This window comes from Sardina pilchardus, chromosome 8 (genome assembly GCF_963854185.1).
Source record: "Sardina pilchardus chromosome 8, fSarPil1.1, whole genome shotgun sequence".
In the NCBI taxonomy this organism is placed as follows: domain Eukaryota; kingdom Metazoa; phylum Chordata; class Actinopteri; order Clupeiformes; family Clupeidae; genus Sardina; species Sardina pilchardus.
In genome coordinates this window covers 5,196,883-5,214,238 of record NC_085001.1, presented here as the reverse complement: position 1 = coordinate 5,214,238, position 17,356 = coordinate 5,196,883, and the positions used below count along the sequence as shown (strand labels likewise).

At 43.2% G+C, this 17,356-nt stretch overlaps 2 protein-coding genes across 2 annotated transcripts; one reads left to right on the top strand and one right to left on the bottom strand.

The window, feature by feature from the left end:
* The first annotated feature begins 51 nt into the window (after positions 1 to 51).
* On the top strand, positions 52 to 6,259 carry gtf2h2 (general transcription factor IIH, polypeptide 2). The gene is made up of 16 exons (XM_062542445.1): positions 52 to 178; positions 491 to 565; positions 754 to 831; positions 1,127 to 1,163; positions 1,324 to 1,410; positions 1,734 to 1,784; positions 1,919 to 1,973; positions 2,424 to 2,529; positions 2,698 to 2,788; positions 3,024 to 3,111; positions 3,370 to 3,477; positions 3,909 to 3,972; positions 4,947 to 5,050; positions 5,175 to 5,277; positions 5,584 to 5,623; positions 5,740 to 6,259. The coding sequence occupies exons 2-16, from the start codon at positions 510 to 512 to the stop codon at positions 5,848 to 5,850; spliced, it is 1,179 nt and encodes a 392-aa protein (XP_062398429.1). The 5' UTR covers positions 52 to 178; positions 491 to 509; the 3' UTR covers positions 5,851 to 6,259.
* erap1b (endoplasmic reticulum aminopeptidase 1b) lies at positions 6,258 to 15,917 on the bottom strand. The gene is made up of 19 exons (XM_062542444.1): positions 15,695 to 15,917; positions 14,739 to 15,285; positions 14,436 to 14,574; positions 14,125 to 14,259; positions 13,776 to 13,896; positions 13,479 to 13,633; positions 13,139 to 13,252; positions 12,386 to 12,517; positions 11,987 to 12,118; positions 11,720 to 11,806; positions 11,268 to 11,425; positions 10,988 to 11,067; positions 10,363 to 10,546; positions 9,950 to 10,106; positions 9,320 to 9,504; positions 8,646 to 8,807; positions 8,161 to 8,301; positions 7,979 to 8,060; positions 6,258 to 7,233 (listed from the first exon to the last, which is right to left on the bottom strand). Exons 2-19 carry the CDS (start codon positions 15,224 to 15,226, stop codon positions 7,084 to 7,086), a joined length of 2,802 nt encoding a protein of 933 aa, XP_062398428.1. The 5' UTR covers positions 15,227 to 15,285; positions 15,695 to 15,917; the 3' UTR covers positions 6,258 to 7,083.
* Between the last annotated feature and the right edge of the window lie 1,439 nt (positions 15,918 to 17,356).

Genomic DNA, 17,356 nt, shown 5'->3' with positions numbered 1-17,356 from the left:
TAACCCGGAACCAACAAAAACGTATGTCACGTTTCCGACCGGACTTACAATTGGTTACACTCGCATCCTTTCAAGTTCTTGTGTGTACTGTATGTGCAGTGTTATTGTCTGTGTCCGTATTCACCCTTATTAAAAGTTCTCTCGCTACACACTATCAAGTTTACCGTTCATATTAAGGGTAAGTAATCGATATGCATGGACCTGTTTGTTTTTTGTGTGTAAGAGTATCCATCTAGTTAGCTGTTCTGTTTCGTATACTTACCTAGCACCAACCACTTACTTGTTAACTGCGTTCAATTCTTGTTGGTAATGTATGTAAAGTCGAGTGCATTGCTGATACGTTAACTGACTTCCGAGGTAAGGCATTAGAGGAGAGACATTGGAAACAAATAAGTGTATTCCTCTATCAAGGTTTCTGTAATGATGTTCTAGTTTTGAAGTAGGAAATCGTGGCTGTCATGTCTTACGTATGGCACCCTGTTTTGCAAAGGTTCTTAGATTTGAACAAAATGGATGAAGAACCGGAGAGAACCAAGAGGTGGGAAGGAGGTTACGAGCGGACATGGTAAGTAGTTATTAACGTGTTTGTGAAATCATTGATGTGTGTCTTACAGGGTTTGTATTTCGAACAACTGTTCTCTTTCTTTAATTGTGCCTCATGCTTGGATGCACGTTGGAAGCACGTCTAGTCAAGTTAGGAAGATACAGGCAGCTGAAAAGTATTTGTGTGGTTGTGTTTTTGTTTTTTTACAGGGAGGTGCTTAAAGAGGACGAATCTGGATCTCTGAAGGCCACGGTTGAAGAGATCCTTTTCCAGAGCAAAAGGAAAAGGTGGGGTTCCCTCAGAGAGCATCACATACAGGGCAACATGACAGGGGAACCCTGTGTTATAGTGTGTTCATGCAACTGGGAAATGGGAAGGTTCCCACTTCTAAATTTCCTACTTCCGATGTGAGAGCGTTCACTCTCCCAAAGCCCCCACTTCAAACTGCGAAGTTCCCACTTCCCATTTGCTCGTGAATGCACCATCAACAACATCAACAACAACCATCAACAACAAAATGATCAAAATAACAATCCACCTTTTCATACTTTCCTTGTTTCAATGTCTTCTCTTGTGTGCCAGGGTCATTGAGAGCCATGGACAGGTTCGACTTGGGATGGTGAGTGTTAAATGTTTCTCTTACCTCTTACCTTGTATGACTTTACAGGTCCCACGTTAGGGCTGCTCGATTATGGTAAAAATCATTATCACGATAATTTTCTTCAGTTTTGAGATTACGATTAAATAACCTGTAATTGTCATGGTTTGTCTTATTTAAGATGCGGCACCTGTTTGTTGTGGTGGATACTTCCCGCACCATGGATGACCAGGACTTAAAACCTAATCGTCTGACCTCGACCCTAAAGGTGAGAGAGTGATATAGCACAGCAGGAGCTTTTTTTGATGCGATGGTGTCTGTTATGTTTACAAAACGCTTTTGCACACCTCTTTTGTAGGGACAGGTGCGTCGGAATAGGTTACCCAGTTAAACTTGTGAAAAGAGAATCCCGCACACTGTCCATTACGCATGCATACATTTGTTTACAACGTTTCGGTCATAGACCTTCCTCAGGTAAATTCCCCTGAGGAAGGTCTATGATGTCTGTTATAAAATACAGAACCTAATCTTCTCCAAAGTCTCCATCCCAAGGTTGCATGTTTTTTTAATGCCAATCTCTTAATCCCACAGCTTCTGGAATTTTTTGTGGACGAGTACTTTGACCAGAACCCGATCAGTCAAGTAAGGTTATGTCTAGTTTCTCAGTGTTATGTTCATCGTGTATATTCTAGCTGTCCTTACTTTCCTCGTTAGTGTTGCTATTTTAGTACTTTCCATGGTTTCATGTGTCAATGGCCCATGTCATTGTCTTACAGATAGGCATTATAACCACTAAAAACAAGAGGGCAGAGAAACTGACAGACCTTGCTGGTGAGTTCATCTCAACATGCTGACATGCTGAAATTGGCTCAAGACGTGTTCAAGATGTGGTCACTGTTTACCTGTGTTAGACTGTCTCGCAGTTTAACTATCGGAGATTGTGTGATAACATTATTGAAATTGTTGCCTTAAGGACTGCATTCTAGAATTTATATACTGTGAGTGGCATGGGATGAACAATTAACAACCACATTAGCAATGACTAGTGCAAACCATACGTCTAGATTCTAATCTCTAGATTTGAGCAATTCTTTATCCTCCAGAGTATCTAATCATGTTATTCAGCACACCGAGCCTTAACACACCTTATGTATCGCTCTCTCTCTATCTTTCACACACACACACACACACACACACACACATACACATACATACAGTACACACACACACACACACACACACATACAAGTTATTTTTTAATGCAATTTGTTTTATGGCCAGGTAACCCAAAGAAGCACATCACTGCCCTAAAGAAAGCGAAGGACACTACGTGTATCGGAGAGCCTTCTCTCTACAACTCCATAAACCTGGCCATGCTGACGCTCAAGTAAGTCATGCACATCATAGCGGAGCGGCATCACTATAGGAGCTTCAGAGTTAGTGGGAGTGGTTATTATTAGTGCTCGTTAATCAGTAGTTTGTGTGGATGTTGCTGTCCTGTTAGCCCACATAAGTTCAGCTTAAACTTCTCTTTCGTCTTTTCATTTTTACTCAGGCACATGCCAGGACACACCAGTAGAGAGATTCTGATCGTCTTCAGCAGCCTGACTACATGTGACCCTGCAAACATTTATGATCTCGTAAAGGTGTGTTTGAAACGTCGAAAGCAGAGCAGATAGAGTATAAAAATGACGGATTTCTAAAAAGCGGCCATCCTTTAAAGGTGTGGTTTGCAATTCTGTTCTAACACACTTTGTGTCAATTGCCGGTAGTTTGCTGCTGCATGCTGACCTGACAGTTTGTGTTATGCAAACTAGCTAAGACAACGTACTGCCACTTTTTTCAGTTGGCTTGTCTTACTGTGTTCCTCTCATGTCCCAGACCCTGAAGGCCCTGAAGATCCGTGTGTCTGTGATAGGCCTGTCTGCAGAGGTGCGCGTGTGCACCGTCCTCACCCGAGAGACGGGGGGTGAGCATCAGCGACACATGATAGACACAGAGGAAACTTTATCATTGTTATTTAGAATGCTTCATAACAATTTTTAAGCATTTCTCTATTAAAAGTGTTTTTTTTGCGAACTTTAGCAGGTTTTAAAGTCTGGTTGTTCATGAAGTTGTTGATGAATTTATGAGTTAATAATCCGTTAATGGGTGATTCATTTATTGTAATATCGATCAACCGGCCAATTAAACATTTTCACTATGTTATCTGTAATTTGAACTGTAGGGACCTACAATGTGATCCTGGATGAAAGCCATTTCCGTGAGCTGTTGATGCTGCAGGTGAAGCCTCCCCCAGCCAGCTCCTCCTCTGAATGCTCCCTCATCCGCATGGGTGAGTCTTGCAGATACCTTGCACCAAAGATCCTTAATTATTGACAAGATAGAGCAACGTAATGCATTTCTATGGAAGCAAAATTCGAACAGTTCCTGTCTGCTTAAAGAGGCATGTCGCAAAGACGTCATAGTGGGATATCGATTTCTGTCAGATTGGCACGCAGTTCAGTTCGAATGTTAACAGGTCTGCTTAAAGGGGGATTTAGCCCCCCTCCCCCTTGTGAAGACAGAACGCGGAAATGATCGAACGTTTGCGCCTCTCGCTCCGCTTTAACCCTCTCTGCTTGCACTCCCGCACATTATAGTTATTGCTATAGGCGTAGCTTCCAGCACAGCTAATATCATGCTCAAGTGGTGCCCTGTAGATTGGAATCGCTTCGTTATGTAATTGGAAGATGCCTAGTGCTCACAGGGGACTCTCTCTCGCAGGTTTCCCACAACACGTCATGGCTTCCACGTCAGATCAAGAAGCCACTCCATCCTTCAGCATGGCGTGAGTGGAGATTTTTATTACATGTCTCTTCGTATGATGCCAGCATATTCTTTCCTCACAGTTTCAGGTTAAGAGCTTGTATTGAAGATGCTGGCTAGAATAGGCCAACATCAAAATGTTAAGTCACTACCTTGACTGTTGAATAATTCTGGAAAAATATTTAGGGAATACCTTTTAGCCATTAAGAAACGTTTTAATGCACTCACTGATTGAACAGCTAGGGCAGTGGTTCCCAACCTGGGGTCCACGGACCCCATTAGGGGCCGCCAGAGATTGCAGGGGGTCCGCACAATGTTGCCTGGGCTGAGGTTGTGACGTTACCAAAATGATATTTGCGCACATTTAAATGTATAAAATCCCAATGACACACCCAGTTGGATAATCAAAACTCTAATCCAAATTATATATTATTATATTATATATTATATATATTTGTTCCACATTTCAATTCATGTAGCTATTTATTACCTCTGACCTCTGAACTTCAGGTCAGACTAAGGGTGCTTCTCATATAGCGTTTATACGTCCTCCCTCGCTCCTCGATGCCTCGATCCTCACTGATCTACATAAAGAATGATGGGGGGGAAACAATGGGATAGTCTATCCAGTGTTAGTTATAGATCGGTGGGAACGCCCCTCGAGGATCGAGCATCGAGGATCGAGGAGGCATGTTGAGAGGCACCCTATGCATCCGAAATTCATCCCGGACCCCGATTGTTGAATATAACAATGTCTGTGTATGTGGGTAGGAGTTTGGGTAGGGGGCCCTGGCTTGTCCTATACACAGGCAAGTGGGTCCTCAAGGAAAAAAGGTTGGGAAACACTGAGCTAGGGGACTGCATGGAACAATTAACGGAATGTGGCAGAAGTGTATTAGATGAGAATCACAGACTCCTTTGGAAAATCAAATGGAAAACTATGTTGTGTTTTCTTGTGTAAAAATGATGAGTAACGTGTTTGGTTTGGTTCCGTAGGCACTTGGATAGCACTGGCGGTCCTGGACTGAGTCTCGGAGGATACTACTGCCCCCAATGCAGAGCCAAGTACACCGAGTTACCTGTGGAGTGCAGAGTTTGTGGTAATATATTTGTTGCATTTGGAATAGGAGACACTTGCCATTTCTACAAAAAATGTGTGGACCAACGTGATGACTATTACTATCTTAGGTGACCACCATTCTCCTCTTGTCTCCTTGTCCACAGGCCTGACGTTGGTGTCTGCGCCTCACCTGGCACGATCTTTCCACCATCTCTTCCCCCTGGATGCCTTCAAGGAGAGTCCCCTGGAGGAGCATGTAGGAGAGAGGTACCTGGCGCAGGCAGCCATTGTTATTGTTTTAGATAGAGACACAGGGTTTTAGTGCACTCACTGTATACTGTGTGTGTTCTCTCTGTATGGCCGTGTTTTTAGTGTGGGATTTCCTACTCTTCCATGCCTTGTAGTATTTCCCTCACGGGATCAGAAGTATATATTCTATTCTATTTTTATAAACAAGTGATTTTGGCACTTTGACTGAAACTGCCCTGTGGGTTAGTGGTTTTCACCGAAACCTTGTGTTAAACAGAATGTGACGAGTAGTGGAAATGCTGACGTTGCGTTTTGCTCTCTCAGGTTTTGCCAAGCCTGTGAAGGTCAACTGAAAGACCAAAGTGTAAGTGTCAGTCCCCTCAGCTCCCCAAGTCCTCTCAGCTGTACTGCCATTCGCATGCACTCTCCTGATGACCATAAACAACACTGTCCTCTCTTGTCCTCTGCTTGTTTGCGTAGGTGTTCACTTGCCCCGTGTGCCGGAGTGTGTTCTGTGTGGAATGTGACCTCTTCATCCACGACACCCTGCATTGCTGCCCCACCTGCCTGCACAACCAAGGAGCGTCCTGAGCGCTGAGCGGCTCGCTATTGGACATGCGTGAACAGGCGCTTCACCTGCACACACCTGGACAGGTAGAGCTGAAAGGGGAGCTCTCCCCGACCTCAATGGACTCAAGTGTGCATTCAGAACAGAGACATTTTAGCCAGAATCTCAGAAGTGGTAACTGCTGAACATGACGTACACCTGTGTGTGACTAATGTTGCCCTCAGCGCTCATGCTGCTGCTCTGGTATGTGAGCCTCCATTTTGGCCTGAAGGCTAAACAAAACATGGAGGCGCAGAGCAGCCAGCAGATGGAAAGAGATGCTGTCCATGGAGTCTTGGCTCCCTCTAAGGGAGAGTAAAGGACTACACAAGGAATGACAAAAATTAAGCACATTCTGTTGTCAATAAAACACGTCTTTGTTACCAAAATGTACCCTTTGGGCGTCTTGGAGCTCATTTTAATGAGAAGCAAACATGTTATGTGAACACAATTTATGAAAAGCTTGAGATTGGTGGGCTAGTAGCAAAGCTTTAAAAGCAACACGCTGTTGTTTAAATCTAAAACAAAACATCTATTCAACACAAATAAAAACCAAAGAGAGTGTTTTGGGTTGAAAAGCCCACCTCAGAGAAAAGTCATTAAGGAGAAGGAAAGAGCCCTCTGTCAACATGACTCTTGATTGCAGACCTTGACACAACAAAACACAACCGAAATGATATAGCTGCACCACTTCATCAGAAGTACAAGTAGGGCCTGTTTCCTGTATATGGAGTAGGCATGGTCATACACCAAAATAGTTTACTCCAGGTTTAGACTGAAGGTGCTTCTCAACATGCCTCCTCGATCCTCTAGGGGCGTTCCAACTGATCTATAACTAACACTGGATAGACTGTCCCATTGTTTTTGCCCCAATATTCTTTATGTAGATCAGTGAGGATCGTGAGGATCACCCTTAGTCCATGTCTGGGAAACGGGCCCTTCTGCCATGATTCAGAATTACGTTTTCGTTGGGGATTGCTCATAATAGGATTAGGAAAGTGCAGTCATCATTTTACAGAAAATGTCACACACAAATTTAATTTGGCCTACAGATGTACCATATCAAACCATTCAACTACATTCTTTTGCACTCTCACAGAGAGGTTCAAAATCCAGTGCTTCAACAAACTTGACGATGCTTCACATCGCATAGTCAGACGCAGCTTATAGGTGACAGGAGGGACCATAGAACCTTTTTATTACTCTGAGATTTTAATTTACGGGCCGTTTTGGTTCAGCCAAGCCTGCAACAGAGGAAGGTTCTTATCTGTCCACCGCATGTTCTCTTCGATGTTTTCATAAGCCTGCTGAATGCATCTCAGTGCAGCACCCTTCTCCTCACTCAAAGAACCGAAGAATCCTCTCACCTACGAAATACAGAAGCAAGTAAGTAAGGTTTATTTATAGAGCATATTTAACCACAGCTCTAACAAATAATAAAATAGATAAGCAAATAAATATATATACAGAGCAGTGATTTAGGCTAAGATGACATCAACAGACAACACTTAATTACAGACATAACAGGGTAGACAACTAACGCACAGGGAAGGCCAATGTAAAAAGGTGTGTTTTAAGCCTGGATTTGAAAAGGGTTATTGAGGGGGCATTTCTGATGGCAGTTGGTTCCACAGCTGGGGGACAGCAATAGCAACAGAACACTTCACAAACATGTCATAGTCACAGGACAGCAGCTGCAGCTGCAGGGCAAGTAAACCTGTTCATAACTGTGTGTTCAGACCAAGACCGCCAAAGGCGTCAAGAGCGCCAGAAATCATTCATTTTCTATGGAGACTAGTCGGCGTAACCGGCGTCAAAAGCGTTCTGGGCGTGAGCATGGCTTCATGAGCGTCACAGGCGTCACAAAAAAGTTGAGCCTCAGTTAACTTTATGGTAATGAGCTGCTATGACACAGTTCGGCGTCAACCAATCAGAATGTCGAACTCTCAGGATTGCTGCTTGTGGTTTGTTTGAATGTTTCACGTCATGGCTTTGACGTTTTCGGCGCTGAACTGGGTTGAGCGGCGCGCTATGAGCTTCACCAGCGACTATGACGCTTTCGACGGTTTTGGTCTGAATGCACAGTAACTGATGCAGCACCAGGCCACTTACTTCATCCAACATGGCCCTGGTAGAGTACTGACTGGTCACTCCAATGACCATGTGAGAGATGGAATGTGAACCCAGGTCAAACCTACAAGCACAAGAATTGAGCCATAAAGAACAAAATGATATATGTTTTGTGTGTGTGCGCACATGTACTGTAAGACTCCAATAACCAGGGAGCCACTCACTTCTTCACCAGTGTTTCCCAGTTGACTTGGAGGAAATCCCACGCATGCTTGTAGCCTTTGGGATTCCTGCTCACTGATGAAACGACGTAGGGCAAGTCCTGGGTCTTCAACACCTCCCCTTCCAGACTCTGCTCCATCAGCCTGAGGACCAGCAACACAGGAACACATGAGAGAGAGAGCAAAGCCGAATGCTTTTCATTCATCAAGAGAGTCAGAGTACGTGGACAACTTCTGATAATTACGTTAATCTGAAAGCAAAACTACAGCTCTCATCCATTCTATTATTTGCCATGCCGTTATGCGAATTTTGAGTGAGATTTCCTGCTCTTGTATAAGCATATAACAGACACTTGCAAATGTAGTGGTGATTGGTGAACAATAGTTTGTGGTGTAGTGGTGAACAATAATTTGTAGTTTGTAGTGGTGAACAATAAAGTAAACAAATTAGGTTAGGACGGGGAACAAAGGAGTCAAATTTGCCTCACCATTTCAGCTTATGAGCGAGTGGACTGATGGTGAGGGCAGACTTGATGCGACTCTTGAGTGACGTGTACAGGCAGTGTTTGTATTTCTCCATGAGGAAGTCCCACCCCTCCTCTGTGCGGGCTCCCACAGCAAACACAGCCATGTTGACATCATTAGGAAGACTGCATGAGCATGGGACAAAAACAAAAGAGCAAGGCAAGGCAAAGTTGTGATGATGAGACAATTCAATGAGCTTTATGAATAAAAGCAAAACAAACAAAAATGTACATAAAAAAGAGCATTTCAAAACATTGTAATTGTAAGTTATCTTCGTAGTTAAAAACAGTTGAGTCTGTATCTGTATCTGATGTCAGTTATGGTAAAAAGATGTGCACATCCCAAGTCAAGGTGCAGAACAAAAAAATATTCGTAAAAAGTAGAACAAAGTTTGCACACTTTAAATCCTTCTTTTTAGTTTATTTTCTTTAGGCACAGAATAACGTTTCGACCGTGTGGTCTTCTTCAGATGCCAGATTCTTCAGATTGGAATCTGAAGAAGACCACACGGTCGAAACGTTATTCTGTGCCTAAAGAAAATAAACTAAAAAGAAGGATTTAAAGTGTGCGAACTTTTTTCCTACTTTTTATGTATCTGTATCTGAACCTGTGCTTGTTGTATCCGTCAATAACTGACCTCATGTTGCCGTCTGACTCCTTCCACTTTTGGAAGAGCTGGCTGGCTTTGTGGACGCAGGGCGGGTGGCCGCGGACGCAGGCGAAGAGGAGCAGGTAGCTGCGCAGCATCCTCTGAGACACCGACCCCTCGTCGCTCCACTCCTGCCGCTCGATAAGGTCTCGGAAGAGCCACACAATGTAGCCCTGGAACCACAACCACTCTGTTAGTGTGGACAAGCACAAACAGCCACAAGCTCACAGCTACAAACACACACACACACACACACACACACACAATGTAGCCCTGGAAACACAACCACTCTGTTAGTGTGGACAAGCACAAACAGCCACAAGCCCACAGCTACACACACACACACACACACACAATGTAGCCCTGGAACCACAAGCACTCTGTTAGTGTGGACAAGCACAAACAGCCACAAGCTCACAACTACACACACACACACACACACACACACACACACACACACACACACACACACACACACACACACACACACACACACACACACACACACACACACACACACACACACACACACACACACACACACACAATTTCAAAACTGAAAATCCAAAATAAGAAATTCAGCAAAAAATAATCCATCATCTATTTCCTGTGACGAACCTTCATCTGATTCTCCAGGTCCTCCATGTCCCTCTTCTCCATGAGCTTGTAGAGGGGCACCAGCTCGCTGAGGCCCTGGGTCACTGGCATGATCTCGGTCTCTTTGCTGAGGTACAGGGAGACGTCCAGGGCTCTGTCCAGCGACATCTTCCCAACACTGAGGGATAAGTTACAAGTTATGCTTAACTTGAGCTAAGCTTAACTTAACTTGACATCACATAGCGAATGGAAAACAACTTGGGATTCTCTAAATTACTTAGACAGTCCAACCCAGCGGCTCTCAAACTTGTTCTGTCATTCTCCCCAGGTTGATAGGGGTGTTTCGGCATGCCCCACCTGTCATGTCTCTGGTGGGGTGCGCCCCAACACTTTGAGAACTGTGGGACTACCGTAACTCTAAATGCAGCTCTTACCTGACCAACTGGAACACGTTATTGATGAGACTGGCGCGGTCATTGCTGCTGAGGGCGGTGTGGTTGTGTTGCAGGAGCTTGACGATGGCATCCCAGCTGGCGTTGTCATAGTGCACTATGTAGTATCCACTCATGTCCACGTTAAACTTAATCCACTCCACCTCAGCGGGAAGATACAGCACATCTAGAGGAAGTGACAAGTTCCATATCAGATAAGGATTCATCTCAGGAAATCAATAAGGACACTTTCCCACGTGATAGACACGTGATAGATATTCAAATTGATCACGTTTATACGTGTCAATTGAAGGTACATTGGCTGAAAAAAGCTATAGGTCAGCCATTGAGTACTGTGATTACAGGACACTGGTGTGACCAGATGGTAACAAGTAAACGTTTTGGTTTCTTCTGAGTGGGTTTTCATAGGAGGATCCTAAGTGTGATGCCACACAGGACAACTTGTTGAGGCAACTAAACTAGTTCAGAAAGGATGAATGAGTTGCCCACTTAGGATGAAAGATCACCAGATACAAAATCTGTGTCCGAGCAACTCCAAGCAACAACACTCATCACTGCCTGTTCAAAAAGTGGCTCGATGTGTCAACATCTTTGAAGTGAAGTTAACCTGTTTTGGTCTTCAGGAGGAAACGATGCACAGTTGAAGAGTGGCTGGTGATGTATGTGAGTGGGATTTGCCACAGAAATCTGTTACAAAAACAGAAAGATTCAGATTCAGATTCAGATTTTATTTGTCACATACATATAATGCAGTGAAATGTTACAGTCATCAACTTTGATCATCTGACACTCTGAAACTTACCATTTACAGAAAATAATCAGTAAGAAAGATGACCATAGTGTATGAAATGATGACTATGGATACTGTATGAATGGCCTGTACTCACTCTGATGTGTGGGAGGGTGTGTCGCTCTTCAGGTAGCGCTCCTGACTCAGTCTGACCTCTCGACCTTTCACCTCCACGGTGACCAGAGGGAATCCTTCCTGCAGGGTCCAGCTCTCCATCACAGCCTTCACATCCAGCTCGTCCTCCCCATGCCACTTCTGGAACAGGAACCAGACACAGGTCACAGTCACATCACACTACATTCAATAAACTAAACTAGATAACCAACAAGTAATTAACTCAAAATAATAAATACATTTGATTCATTTTATTTACATTCATTATACACATTTCACATTTTATAGATTTCATACATGATTTTAAGTAAAAAAACATATACATTTTGAAACGCCACACCCAAGCATCAGAACACCTTGGATCATTTGCAAAATGAAACACTTCATTCATACTGTACAGTCAAACATGCGGGGAGAGCTGTACTGCACACTCACAGATGCTCCAGACCGACGTGTTCCTGCGCGTGAGCAGTAGCCACCATCTCTAAATCTGCCCTCATCCATGCCATCGGACTCACAGATCTGTTACAGAAAGAAGCACATCAGCAATACACAAAATAAAACACAAAGTACAACAAACAAAAGTATCTCATTCAAGTCTCACTAACATCACTTATTTCTATATAATTATCTCTACTTAATTAAGTAGATGAAGTATGTAAGTATGCTTAATTAAGTAATGAAGTATGCACATAAGCTTACATTAGTCAAGCTCTCCCAGAGATGACGATTGACTGTGTTCTGGAAGCTGTATCGCTTCAGGTAGCGAACGATACCCAGTTTGAAGGCCTCTGGAGTGAGGAAATCTCTCAGCATGTGTAAAATACAAGCACCCTAAAACAATATTTAAAATTTAAAACAGACAAAAGATATTTTAGTACTTAGGACAAACAAACACCCAGAACTGTAAAATAAGTTAAGCTCTCCATAACACAGATAACCCAAACCTCTGTGCCAAGTCAATTTTGTTTTCCACTTCAAATGTCATTTTTATATACTATACTATATTATAATTATATATGCAATAAACTACCTTGGTTGTGTTTACTCTGTCAGGCGCACAGTCTGCACTTATGTATTGGAATTGAGGTTCATGGGTACCTTGTCATAAGACACATCATCAAACATCTCTTGGATTTGAGCGGGGTTTTCCACTTGGGTAGACACTGGGTGAGATGAGGGTAGGGAGTCCACCTCCATGGCCTCAAAACATTTCCCCAAGAAGTAGTCCTCCTGTTCAATGTATACAAACAAGGATTCACTAAGGATCACCAACATGTCCCTATTATGATGACACAGACACAAGTAAAAGGAAAGTTTTAAACGTATAATAATAGTAACAGCTCTTTCTACACAAAGCAACTGTGTAGATGAGGGCCAGTGAATGCTGTGCTGTTGCTTCACTAACAGAGGGCAGACTGGGGCACTAAATACTACTGGAAGATTCCAAGCTTCAGCGGCACCATCGAGACAGGGGGTGGGGGTCTTAATGGGAGTGTGACCATCTCTATTATTCCTATTCCCGGGCCGGCGACCTAACACGTGATGGGCTGTTCATCTAAATTCTTCAGTAGTCTGCTCATCATAATGAAAGTGAGGGGTTGCGATCGCACAGTCCAGGCTGCTGGAGGGTGCAGCAAAGATATTTTACAAAAAGTGATATCATGAGTAGCCTATAATGTACAAATGAAGGTTAATTTCATCACTGGTAATGCCCCTTGGATTTGTAAAGTGAACTGAGAGTACCCAGACCAATATTAATTGATATTAACATAGTCTGTCTGACACAACACACATGTTACAGTAGCATTTGCATCCTACACTGAACTCTAGAATTAAAGACATTTCTCTCACCACTTGGAGCTCTGGGTTGGTGATGTTGACGGACACAAACTCCATAAATTTGGCAAATCCCTCATTCAGCCAGAGGTCATTCCACCACTGCATGGTCACCAGGTTCCCAAACCACTGAGAAGGATAAATGGGGAGGCATATCAAGGGGCCGTTTCAGAAATGTGAGGAATTAGATAAACAGTTTGTTTCAGAGACCAAAACAAAACATCTAAACAGTCAGTCATGTTGAATGCTGTATAGGGTTACACTCAAACCAATATTATGTTCTGCACAGAACACATTTTAAATCTGCATTTTTAGCTGTTAAAACAAATATGAGACAGACATGACTGATAAACACCTGATGTGCCAACTCATGGGCAATAATCATAGTGATGCCCAGCTTGTCGGATGCAGAAGACTTCTCGGGATCAAAGAGCAGGGCTGTCTCCCTGTACGTTGTCAGACCCCAGTTTTCCATGGCACCTGCCTGGAAATCAGGAATAGCAGCAAGGTCTAGGAAGAAAAAAATATACTCATATAAGAACCAAGTTGTGAGGCTAATAGGGGTTATTATCAAAAATGTTTTACAAATTTCATTAACAGTCTCAAGGTATTATGTTCAATAAGACAATTATTGTCCGTTTGCACTTCCTACCTTGTTTGGGAAGAGGGTAGGGTATGTCAAAGTAATCATCATAGAAATCAAGGAGTCGAGCAGCAGCGTGAAGTGCAAATTCCGCCTGGCCGATCTTCTCAGGGACAGTGTAAACTGAAATCTAGCACCACAAAAGTGTGGGGGAAAAAATTTAGTAAGAGACATTTTGTACTGTGGAAAATTAGGATTAATGTAATCTGGAAAACACAAATCCTTGTCGCTTCTTGCTATGCTACCATACCCAAGCTGCTTAGCATATTGCACTGAAGCATTTACTGTATGTCCTCCAGCTATAGCAAGAGGAGGCTGGAGATATGAGTGGAGAATGGAGTAACGGAGACCATCTAACCTTGATGCCGTGTTCACTGGTCTTGCTGATGGACTGGAAGTCCGACACAATGTATGCCACTAGGTACGTGCTCATCTTCACACTCACGTCGAACACGTCTTCAAACAGGCCTCCTGGCAACTCCAGTGTCTTTATCTGGACATGAAACAAGAGAGGGCAAATTAATAAAGTTATTTCTGTATAAATGTTACTGCCTGGAAGCTGAAAATAATACACAGGGTGCTGTTGATATATAATCAGGGTATTTGTAAGGACACATTTTGAGACTTGAGTCATAGCAGACATTCTGTAAAAACATCACAGGCCCTTACCTTGGGCATGTTGGAGAGAGCAATATGCCGACCTTCCCGTCGAATTCGAATGGAATAGCTTGACTTGTAGGCAGGCTCATCGAAACAAGGGAAAGCGGCTCTGGCGCTAGTTGCCTCAAACTGAGTTGAGGCCACAAACCTGCAAAGTCAGTGAGCAGTGAGTGATAGCATCATATCTATGTTCATGCAAATGATGTCGATTCCATTTCCTTGACAGACTAACTGTTGTAAATGGACGGGGGCATTATTCTCCAAGTCAAACAGGTTAATGTTTTTGATAGAAGGACACATATTTCACCCTACCTGACCTCACCCTTGCTGGTGCGGTATGAACTTTTGTAGAAGCCATGAAAGCTCTCTGAGAGGTTGGCTGCAAACTTCAGATGGACAGTGTAGATTTGATTGGCCTTAAATGAGACATTATCTGACTGGAGTGCAATCTGTTGGAAAGCGGGATGCTCAAGGACCCGTAATGGCCCATCTGCACTGCCATCTGACTTCAACAGAGCCGCCTTAGAAATGAGGAGGTCTTTGCTGTGCAGGATGATGGCGCTGCAGTCTTCGTGAACGGCAAACTTGATGTCCACTTCTCCTGTGAAGTCTAGGCTGGTCAGGTTGGGGTGGATGAGAAGGTCATAGTGCAGTGGTTGCACATTATCTGGAAGTCTCATGCTGTTCCACGGAAAGGGTTGGCCATTGGTGGCTGTGGGAGTTGGGCCACCTGCTTGACTGGCTGCTGCCAATGGTGCGCACAGCAGCACGAACGAGATCACCACAGTGGATGGTGACATGGTGGTTATGAATGCCTGGTGGTGTCAACTGTTGGTGATGAAAGTGAAGTGTGCCAGCCCTAATACAAAGGCAAATCAATCAACCACGCGTTCATTCATTTGGTCATCAGAAAAAATGACTAAATCGAAACTAAAAACAAACATGAGGAGACCTGAACTTCTTACACGGTAGATTAGCCTACATGGCAATGCAATTTAGGACTTTCTGTAAACATAACTTAATTTAACCACATAGTCGACACAATTCTCTACTTTTAGACTAAGCAGTTGAAATTAAGAACACCATTTCCTTGAGCTGAATGCGACTTAGTAACGATGTTGCTGATATTCTCATTGAAGAAGCATAGCCTACATTTCCCGAAGTAGCCTAGAATACAGAGGTCTGATGTAATGCTACACATTATGAAACACGGCTAAATGTCTTGATAGCAATTAACAAGCAGATATAGGTTAAATGCGATAACTCACTCTTTTATGAGGTGGCCGTGCCGTGTAGGCTGTAACGTTAGCTCTTCTTCTGGACGAGAGTGAAAGTGAAAGTCAGGTGCAGGACTTGGCATTATGGGAGAAAATACGTTACATGATTTTGAAAAAAATATTTCATAGATTTAAAGTGGGCATGCAGATCACTCTGTGCATTTCTGCGAAAATATGTCTTGTAAAAAAATCTATGTGGCCTCTCATGCTTCCATGCAAAATCCTAACAGGAAGTGTAGAGAAGTACAACCGACTTTTTGTCAATAGGTGGCGGTAAGTAATATAGGGTATTTCTCAAAGTCAAGAGCTCGTCCTTGATAGAATGCTTTCTTTCAAGTCGAGTGCTAGAGAGACAAGGCTACACACCTTCCCAGTACCCCCTCCAGCCGTCAAGATCACATGCAATGGAACAGCCTAGCGAGTGTGGAAGTGCACGTCAATTGTGCACGGTTCCGGCTGCGCGCTTAATTAGAACCGTGGAAATTGTGCTGCTTTTACAGGAGTTCCGACAACTGCAGCTGCACTTTTCTCTAAATAAACTTTTTGGTGTAGCCTACAGTATTTCCACTTTCGACTTGGTCTTCACATAATCACAATCCGTAGTTCATAATTATGTTAGTGGCAATGGAAAGTTATACCGGTAATTGGCAACAGCAACGGTCATGTTAAACTTCTACAAAGTTCGTATTGGGCGAAATTCTGAGATAAATTAATAACAAGTCTATCACAACTTGTTCATGCACATTGACATATGCATTTATGATGAATATGCACAATAACTTGATAAATGCCTTAGCAAATATACAATGGCATTAACAAAACACTTGATAAATCATATTTAGCCTACATTAACACGCACTGCTTCTTTGCATCTACTTTCCATCTCCCTCTCTCTCTTTTTTTTTAAACCGCACCGTCAGACAAATTTCTAATTGTTCATACGCAAAGGATTGTGGGTTATTTCTTCACTCCGAGGATCCATCGATGCATCCTCCAAAATTCTCCGAAATTCTCAGAACGAAGGACTCAGTACTCGCTAGAATTTGAAAGCATCCTTGACTTTGGAACAGTGCTTGACGAGATTTGATGACGTAACGTCCTTGAAAAAGTGGCTTGGAAGGAGCAATCCTTGACTTTGAGAAGCACCCATAGAGTGAAGAGGCCAACTAGTTGGTTTTGGTGAAAGTGAGAGCGAACTAGATGCACCGCATAGCAGTAGGCTACACAATATGACCGCCGTTCAGTTCTGCACATTCTATCCACAAAAATACATTTTGCTCGTCAACTCTCCAGTAGGCTACCTGTCTCCTTTATGTGCAATTTATGCATATCTCCCAGTCTTGCAGCTCATTTGTATATAAATTAGCCTTTCGTATAAGAGTGCGTGCGTGTGTGCGTGTGTGTGTGTGTGTGTGGAATCTGCGATCATGTGTAATTCTTAACCAGCAACCAAATTCGCTCAACAGCACCATCTGCAGGCCGATGGGTGTACAGTAACTAAATGTACACAAATTGATTTATCTTATAGCACCCCATGGATGAAATTCCACAAAACTTGGCATACTCCCACAGGAATGTCAGGTTAATCAATGCAATGCAATTTGGTGCAGTTCATAACATGTCATCTAAAAATAGGGGCGATTACAGCAATAT